The sequence below is a fragment of the Stegastes partitus genome, unplaced genomic scaffold (genome assembly GCF_000690725.1).
Source record: "Stegastes partitus isolate 25-593 unplaced genomic scaffold, Stegastes_partitus-1.0.2 Scaffold954, whole genome shotgun sequence".
NCBI classification, from domain to species: domain Eukaryota; kingdom Metazoa; phylum Chordata; class Actinopteri; family Pomacentridae; genus Stegastes; species Stegastes partitus.
Genome location: NW_007578685.1, coordinates 320,743 through 330,192, shown reverse-complemented (window position 1 = coordinate 330,192; position 9,450 = coordinate 320,743). Strand labels below are relative to the sequence as shown.

The window sequence follows — 9,450 nt, the reverse complement described above, 5'->3', positions numbered from 1 at the left end:
CTGTCAATTTGTTGTTGTTTACTGTTAGTTTGTTGTTGTTTACTGTTAGTTTGTTGTTGTTTACTGTTGGTTTGTTGTTGTTTACTGTCAGTTTGTTGTTGTTTACTGTTAGTTTGTTGTTGTTTACTGTCAGTTTGTTGTTGTTTACATATTACATGCTAACAATAATAGCTTGAACGTGGGCCTGCAGGTCTTGGGCGTCCCCTCTGAGGACAGCTGGCCAGGGGTCAGCCAGCTGCCCAACTACAAGCCAGGTGAGTTCACCTGTCCCAACGCTGCAGCTCATAAATGGAGCTAACAGCACTTCTGACGCTAGCATGCTAATCGTTTGTCTTTGCAGAGTGGTTCCTGCCCTCCAAGCAAAAGCCGTTCAGGACCGTTTGGAAAAGGTAAGCTAGCTGTGAAAGCGTTAGTGCTCATCTAGTTTTATGACAACATGTTAGCCTGGAGCTAACTGCTAATGGCTGGAAAATGCACGTAGTTAGTATGGAGCAGCATGCATGTAGCATGCTAAAGGGCTGGGTAATGGATTACACTGTACCAGGACGGTCCTGTGCAGCGTCACCTCAATGTGACAGTAATCAGATTACTTCTGAGTAGAACAGTAAAGTTTCTGCTGTGGTGTCAGCTGTTTCCATTCACTGTGGCAGACGTACTGGTGGGTTTAAATCATTCTGGACTTTCATTCATTTTGAATGAGTTTCAGATCACTGTCAGGACCATGATCCACTGTGGTGGTCCTGGTCAGGTTCACACCAAATATCTGGACTCCATGTGAGCCCAACACATTGATCTCCATCTGACCAGAGGATGTTCTCCAGCATCCATCAGGCTTGAGCTTCCAGTTTGGGGCCTGAGTTTCCAACATGGTCTCCTGTCCAGCTGAGAAACAGGCGGTTACTTAGAGGTGTGCTCACCTCATCATCTGTTCCATGCTGTAGATCAGGTGTTTGTGTCGTACCTGTTGATCCTGATCAGGCTGAACCAGCTGCCCTACAAGACCGAGGACCTGGTCCAGGACATGTTGAAGGTTGTTCCTGCAGACCGGATCTCAGCCCAGGACTCCCTGCAGCACCCGTACTTCAGCACTCTGCCTCCTCCCATCATGCACCTCCGAGACAGTAAGAACGCAGCCACATGCTAGCACAGTTAGCATTTCCATGCCAACATGCTACATACCTGCTAACAGCCATCTCAAGCTGAACTTTAAGTTTCTCTGATTTCAGCGACGTCCATCTTCAAGGTTCCCGGCGTTCGTCTGGAGACGGAGGTCAGAGACATTTTCAACCCTGGACGGAGGATCAAACCGTCCGTGCTGCCCGCCGCTAAGTGTTGGTGAGCAAACGGTCCAATCAGGGACAAGACGAACCCGCCGACTGTCGTACGTGACTCATCGGAAAGAGTTTTAAGTCATTCACGTATTTACAGAGAGACTGGAGGGGAAGATCTAACCAACGCAGTCTGAATGTGCTTGTTCTGTAAAAGTTGAAGAAATGTTGGAAAATGAAGCATCAGCGATTAAATTCAAACATGTTGCTCTCTGCAGCTGTCGGCCTTGAATGAAATCTCTGATCTGGTCACAAGATGGACATGTTTAGCCTAGCTTAGCACAGATGCCAGAAGTTGGGGGAACAGTGAGCGTAGCCTCAATGTTAATAGTAAGTAGCATTAACTCGGAAAGTAGCTTACCAGCAAATCGGCAAAACATGAGGTGTGTTAGCAAACATAGCGCATTGCAGCTAATTCTTGCTGTTAACCTGCTAATGAAAGATGACTATGATACCATAAGTCGTTAGCTTAGTAGCATAGACAAAAGACATAATGCCACTACTAAGGCATCGAGACACAATCTGACACTGAGAAACGCTAACATGCTTCTATCACTAATATATTGTTTAGCTGCATCTGTTTTTTTTTACAATAGCTTTCAGTTTATAGCTTTATGTAGGCTAACACTTAGTATTAATTGAAGATTAGTACTGTCTCTTTGGCTTCTAGCTCCAATTGCCTCAGCATGCTTTAGCATCAGCTAGCTAGTTAAATGCTTATCTAAATGTGTTATGACTTAACAGTTTTAGATCATAAGACACGAGCAGACTTTTAGGGAGTTTGTTTTCTGGTAAGAGGATAGACATGTCTATCTAGCTTAGCTTAACTATGCTACTCTAGCACAAATGCCAAAAAAAATAAAAAATCTCCTGGCCTTTTTACAATGGGGAATAAGAAACCTTAGCTGAGAAGCTAGCTTAGAAACTCATTAATCAGTTAAGTGTGGGCAAGAATGTGTTAGCAAGCACAATACATGACAGCTAACACAGCTAACCTGATAACTAAAGGTTACTGTCATCCCATAAGTTTGTGGTAGCTCTGGCAAATGTTGACATAGCTTCATGCTAACAGACTCACATATTATCACAGCTGCAATGCACAGTTGCACACTAACATGTTGAGTCCCTTGCCAAGCATAGCATATGGCAGCTAACACTTACAGCTAACCTGTTAAATAAAGTTTACCGTTATTCCATAAGTTGTTAACTTAGTAGCAGACAAACGCTGACATATTACTACCAACAGACATCCAAACACACGCCAACACTAAAGAAATGCTAACTTGCTAATATGACATGCTTTTATTGCGTTTTATTTTAATTTAGCTGCTGGTTGGTGGTTTTGTGCAGGGTAACAGTTAGCATTTAGAAAGACTAGTGTTGCCGCCTAAGCACATAGCTCCAACTACCTCTGCATCAGCTAGCAAGATTAATGCTAAGCTTAATGTCAATCAAATTAGCAGTGTTAGCCTATTATGTAGCATTAGCAGGTCACAAAAAAATGTTAGCATTGCAGCAGAGTTTTTCTGTTTCAATAAAGAATTTCTGTTTTAAATAAAGATTTCTACATTAAACTTTCCTCAGATTAGCTGTTAGCATGTTAGCATGAAGTGGCCACAGAAATGCGGGGTGTCACATTAAAGTTTTTCTGAGCTGAATCTTCGCATGTGGAAATCTCATCTAATGTCATTTATTGTTGATCTAAATGTGAAGCGTCCCCTCGGTCTTCTGTTTTGCTGTTAGCATTCGTTAGCATGTGTTAGCAGCAGCTTAATGAGGATTCTCTGTGAAGACGTCCCCTGAAACTCTGCATGAATAATGAATGAAGCTGATTAAAGCTCCCGGCTGACTCTCGCTAACCGACATGTTTGTGTCGTAGCGAGCGGCCGCTGCCTTCACAGGAAAACTTTATTAACACACAAAGAAACAGACGAAGCTGCCGACAGCAGAACGAATCAAACAATAAAACGCATCAGAGTGAAAACAGCTGGACTTCATCATTTCTCTGACTCCATCTGTCTGATGATGATGTTCCTCCTCAAACACACTAAAAATGAAATCCTGGAATCCTATAAAACAAGCAAACTTTAAAATACTGTAAAAACAAATGGTGTTAAACACACAGACACACTGGAGGACACCTGCAGATACAATCATCCACAGTGAAACACCGTCAGACAACAAACATACAGAAAAAAGCCATAAAACAAACGACTGCAAAACAACAGAACACTGACAGTACTGTTATACGTACTCCAAACTACAGAGAAAGACTATCAGACATCAGAAAATAATCTACAAAAGTCCAAAACATTAAAAAAAACTACTGTGACACACACAGAAACACTAAAACGCAATAAAATACAATCCTGTGGAAACAAAAACACAAAAATCACTGAAACATTCAATGAACCAATGTGGAGATGAAACATCTTTGCAGTGTTTTGTGGATATTTTTGTAATTTTAGTCACTCGTTGACCATTTAGTCATAAGATTTTAACAGATTTTTTGCAGTGTGCTGATCCAATCATTAAAAATGGATTGATTAATGCTAACATTAGCATTAGCACTCATCTGGTCTGATGACTCCGATTCACGCTAACTTTAAACATCACAACCTAATGCACTTTGCTAATGACATGCTAACACTCAGCCTTGAAAGAAAGCTTCCTGCTGCTGCTAGCCATACGTGATAATGTTAGCAGGGTTGAACCTTTAGCAGTGGCTAACCCCGTATTTACACATTATTTAGTTCTTGTGGGATTTTTTGTTTTTTGGTTCCTTCTCGTTTCACTGTTTGCTTTTAAAGGAAGTCTGACAGCAGCCTTCGAAGCCTTTGCGCACCGCTGGTAGCTAGTTAGCCAGATATGCGACACTAGCAGTGGTGACTCACTATTTACACATTAGCTGTTGCTTTTGGCAGTAAACTGAGGCTAAAGCTGACTAGTTCAGACAGTTAGCCGCACATGCTAAAGCTGGAGCAGATTCACTCCTTTTGTCTTTTGCTGTTGTTCTGAGAGACAAGAATTCAGATCATTTGTTGGAGAACGATGCTAGTTTTCGTTAGCTCTATTTTCTGTTCATGTTTTTATGATTTTTAGCTTCTTGCTTTGTTCAGTTCAGTTATTTTTATTTACAGCTCGTTCAGCTCTTTGGTTTCAACTTGTGATGGTTTCTTTGACACGTCTAATTAACTTCAAAACTAAAGTTTGGTGAAAACTTTTCCCGTTGAGCTGTTCGGACGGTTTCATATGTAAATATAGAATTTATCATTTGACTGACAGAAAATCAAATGTGGTTTTGTTGCCAGCATTTGATTGATTGGAGGGATGAAAGAGAAACAGGAAGGTGTTTGTGCATATTTAACTCTGTTTGTGTTCGTCTACGTTTGATGAGAGAAAATTCATTCTAATGTGGTCATTAATAAATCAGACGCAGCAGCCTTTGATATTCAGACGTGTGGCGACTTCAGACGAGTTATTTTTATTCTAAACAACAAAGTTTTTCTTGGTTTTCTGTCAGTTTGCTGCAGCGTTCGCGTCGCTGCTGGTTACTCTGACATGTAGAACCAAAATGACAGATTTCAAGCATTTCACCCCGAAAACACAAAAATCAACTCAAATATCGTCTTTACGGCAGCAGAAGGTCAAATGTGCCGTTCGATGGAGCTGAAACAACACACTAAAACAGAAAGCTAGCTGTAGAACTAGCCTGAGCTAGCCTTTGCTAAGCTAACACTACATTTAGCTAGTGTGTTTTCTCTTAACGTAACTTTTTAAAAACATCAAACTAAAATCTGACGTCCGTCTGTTTCAAACAATTATTATTAAATGTTACGTTTACAGAAACTTTGATGCTAAAAACTGCCAAATGGCTAGCAGGTGAAATAACCTGAGTTAGCCTTTGCTAAGGCTAACACTACATTTACGACAGCTACATGTAAATTTAAAAACATCCATTCACTAATTAAATGAAGCAGCAGCTGAATGTAATCAGGAACTAAGCTAATGCTAACGCTAACTTTTCTTCAAAACAAATACGGCATTTTCTGCAAACACTGAGATTATTTGTCTCTCAGAAGGTCTGTTTTTTAATGATGGATTCTTTCTCCACCAAACAGCTTCAGGTTTCTGATGAAACACTTTCTCATGTTTATGTGTCTCTGAGCAGATCCGTTTATTTTATTTGGTCACAGTTTGTTTCCTCCTGTTAACCTTCAGTCACTCTAACATGTTACTGCAGTGGATCTCGTGCTCCTGAGGTTTTGATGAGTCCTTGTGTTGGTTCTGGTTCCTCTTTGTGTTGGTTCTGCTGACCTGCAGCTCGTGTTGATCACATGATCGTTTAAATCCTGTTGACTGGTTGTTGTAAAAACGTCTCCTGAAGCTGAGTTTAATCAGCTGAGTGTTGGTCTGGTTCACGTTGTGTCTGCGACGCCCTCTGACCTCCCACCGATCACCAGGTGGACATCTGGTACCGGAGCGTGTAGCAGCTGGACCCTCTGAGACATGAACAGAACCTGATCTGCTCAGAGTGTCTGATTCCTGACGAGGAGTCAGTGTTGGTTCTGTGTTGAGTTCAAACACAAAGACATGAAACCACTGTGCTGGTCTGTCAGCCAATCAGCAGCAGCGATACAACAAGGCTCCTGATTGGAGGACGGTGCTGCTTAAAGCAGACATCAGAGACGGATCCTGCAGAACTGAGGTAGAAGCAGCACATCAGAACTTCAGCTTCACCGCCAGCAGAACCTTCATCCTCATGTTTGGGTCCATCTGCTGCTGCGTCGCGGTTCTGCTGCTCCTCTGGCCGGCCGGCGGGCAGCACCAGGACTTCTTCGGCCCGGATCACGGCCTCTGCCGGCCCATCTCCATCCCGCTGTGCAGCGACCTGGAGTACAACCGGACCATCCTGCCCACCCTGCTGGGCCACGACAGCCAGGAGGAGGCCGGCCTGGAGGTCCACCAGTTCTACCCGCTGGTGAAGGTCCAGTGCTCGGCCGAGCTGCGCTTCTTCCTGTGCTCCCTGTACGCCCCGGTGTGCACGGTTCTGGACCGGGCCATCCCGCCCTGCCGGGCGCTGTGCGAGCGGGCGCGGCAGGGCTGCGAGGCGCTCATGAACAAGTTCGGCTTCCCGTGGCCGGACCGGCTGCGCTGCCAGAACTTCCCGGTGCAGGGCGCCGGAGAGATCTGCGTGGGCCAAAACACCAGTGATGGTGCCGCCTCCGACCCGACCTCGAGCCTCCCCGAGCTCCTGACCCGGTCCTCCCAGCCCTTCTCCTGTCCCCTGCAGCTGCAGGTGCCGCCCTACCTGGGCTACCGGTTCCTGGGGGCCCAGGACTGCGGCGCCCCCTGTGAGGCGACCCGGCCTGGTGGACTCACGTACTTCAGTGAGGAGGAGGTGAGGTTCGGGCGACTGTGTGTCGGCGTCGGGTCGGGCCTGTGCACCGTCAGCAGCCTCTTCGCCGTGCTCACCTACCTACTGGACGTCCGGCGGTTCCATTACCCAGAGAGACCCGTCGTGTTCCTGTCTGGCTGCTACGTCGTGGTGGCGGCGGCCTATGGCGCCGGCTTCCTGCTGCAGGAGCGGGTGGCATGTGTGGGCCGGTTCAGGGAGGATGGGTACCGGATGGTGGCTCAGGGCACCGGACAGGTGGGCTGCACCACCCTCTTCACTGTCCTCTACTTCTTCAGCATGGCGAGCTCCATGTGGTGGGTGGTTCTGTCTGTCGCCTGGTTCCAGTCTGCCGCAATGACCTGGGGTCATGAGGCCATCGAGGCCTACTCGCAGTACTTCCACGTGGCGGCCTGGATGGTGCCGGCGGTCCAGACGGTGGCCGTCCTTGCGTCGGGGAAGGTGGAGGGCGACCTGCTGACGGGCGTCTGCTCCGTGGGGATCCACGACGCGGCGGCGCTGCGAGGCTTCGTGGTGGCGCCGCTCTGCATCTTTCTCTTCGTTGGCGCCGCCTTCCTGCTGGCCGGCTTTGTACCGCTCCTGCGGATCAGAACCGTCATGAAGCACGGCGGCACTGAGACGCAGAAGCTGGAGAAGCTGATGGTGCGGATCGGCGTGTTCGGCGTGTTGTACACGGTTCCCACCGCCGGCGTCATCGCCTGTTGCCTCTACGAGCTTCACTTCCGGCCGCGCTGGGAGGCAACATGGCGGCTGCAGACCTGCGAACGCTTCGCCGTGCCGTGTCCGACCGGACGCTCTGTGCCGAGCTCGCCGGACTTCACCATGTTTGTGGTCAAACACCTGATGAGCCTGATGGTCGGCATCACGTCCGGATTCTGGGTTTGGTCGAGAAAGACGCTGCAGTTGTGGCGACGCTTTTACCAAAGACTGAAGTTTTGAACGCTGTGAAGCAGAACCTTCAGGGCTCTAGTTGGACTGTTGGGCGTCAGGTGGTAAAGGTGAAGTCCAGCCTGCCTCCTGGATGAGGTCGGAATGGTCCGGAAGGTACAAAAATAAAAACCGACTTAGTTAAAATCTGTCACAAATGAAAAACAAAATGTCTCAAAAAAAAAAAAAAAGGTGAAATGTGCTCAAAGTGACTAGAATCTGTACAGAATTAGAGACGGCCCGGTAGCTCGACCCGATAGGACCAGGAGCTGAAGTCCTCGATGCAGCAGTCGTGAGTTCGAATCCTGTTAACAACCATTTTGGGCTGCAGGTGTCTCAGTGGTTAGCACCGTGGCCTCACAGCTAGAAGGTCGCCGGTTTGCGTCCCGGTGAGGACACCCGGGATCTTCCTGCGTGGAGTCTCCATGTTCTCCCCGTGCAGCGTGGGTTCTCTCCGGGTTCTCCGGCTTCCTCCCACAGTCCAGAAACATGCTGAGGTTAATTGGTGATTGTAAATTGTCCGTAGGTGTGAATGTGAGTGTGCTTGGTTGTCTGTCTCTAAGTGTAGCCCTGTGATAGACTGGTTACCTGTCCAGGTGAACCTGCCTTCACTCTGAGTCAGCTGGGATAGACTCCAGCCCCCCATGACCCTGGTGAGGATGAAGGTGTAGAGATGATGGATGGATGTACAAAAGGAGTTCAGAATTGTTCAACACTGGGCGCCTCGGAAGCTCAACCAGGTCAGACCCGCTAAGACGAGCTGTAGTCCCGACCCGCTAAGACGGGCTCTTGTCCCGACCACGACTCGTCTCGTCTTTCATGTCTCTAAAAGAGAAAAGAAAGTGTTTCAAATGAACTTCAAGTTTGTCTAAAATATTTTCTGGCTTTATGACATAAAACTGTTGGAGGTTTATCAGAACAAGCTGGACCTGACCCGCTGATGAACTCGTCCCAGATGTTCTGTTCACCACCACCAGATCTGATTGATCAATGTCCGAAAATGTCACAATTATGAGTGTTTTTTTAATGTATTTTTATTTTTAGAAACACTGCAGTTAAATTAAAAACACGTCAACATGTCGGATTAGATTTTTAAGAACATCCAAGTTTCTGTTCAGATTCTGTTCTGGTTCTGAAAACTTCACTCAAGAAGGTTTCAGTCCAAACGTGGAGAACGCTTTAGAAACGAGGAGCGACGTCTTCATGAAGCTTTCAGATGTGTTGATGACAAATAAACAGTGATTGAGAACAGACTGATGGTTGTGGGTCCTCCTGCTGCTGGCTTTATGCTCTCTTCATTTAATTCTGTTTGAATTCATTCAACGAATGTTTCCCTGACAACGGCTCTGTGTGGACATCACCGACTAACGAGCTGAAGCTTCACGGACTGTTTTCTGTAATTTGAAGAATCTGTGAAATAATGAATCAGTTCCAGTGAAAACATATAAAACCGCTGCTGGCAGACAAACTGAAGCTTTCAGGATGTTTCAGGTAAAATCAGCGCCTGTGGTTGATGGAGTTTGTCGCCCTCCGGTGGCCGCTGACAGGAACTGCAGCTAAACTGTGTATTTCACTATTTGTGGTGTTTTATTTACGGACTTTATTCTGTTTCAGTTTGTTTCTGGATCAGTTCTGTGTGGTTTTGTGTCTCCTGAGGTCTGAAGATGTTCAGGTCTCCAGGTTTGTCTTGCTCTGTGTTTATTTGATGTGTTTTCAGTGTTTCCACTCAGTCGTCAACGTGTCCTCCAGCAGAGGGCGCCGGCGTCCCTCAGAGCGCTG

The 9,450-nt window shown here is 46.6% G+C and overlaps 2 protein-coding genes across 2 annotated transcripts in view; both read left to right on the top strand.

Annotated features, from left to right (window-relative positions):
- cdk15 (cyclin-dependent kinase 15) overlaps positions 1-3,312 on the top strand; it is an 8,649-nt gene extending 5,337 nt beyond the window's left edge. Inside the window, exons 10-13 of the mRNA XM_008294331.1 lie at positions 191-254; positions 341-389; positions 979-1,121; positions 1,227-3,312. Coding sequence (XP_008292553.1) covers positions 191-254; positions 341-389; positions 979-1,121; positions 1,227-1,339 — 369 coding nt within the window. The 3' untranslated portion in view covers positions 1,340-3,312. The remainder of the gene's footprint in view (positions 1-190; positions 255-340; positions 390-978; positions 1,122-1,226) is intronic.
- Positions 3,313-6,090: 2,778 nt separating this feature from the next.
- On the top strand, positions 6,091-7,683 carry LOC103366580 (frizzled-7-like). The gene has a single exon (XM_008294348.1). It carries the CDS (start codon positions 6,091-6,093, stop codon positions 7,681-7,683), a length of 1,593 nt encoding a protein of 530 aa, XP_008292570.1.
- Positions 7,684-9,450: the final 1,767 nt, after the last annotated feature.

Coding starts and splice junctions, on each gene's coding strand:
- LOC103366580 (XM_008294348.1), top strand. CDS start 6,091: ATGTTTGGGTCCATCTGCTGCTGCGTCGCGGTTCTGCTGCTCCTCTGG.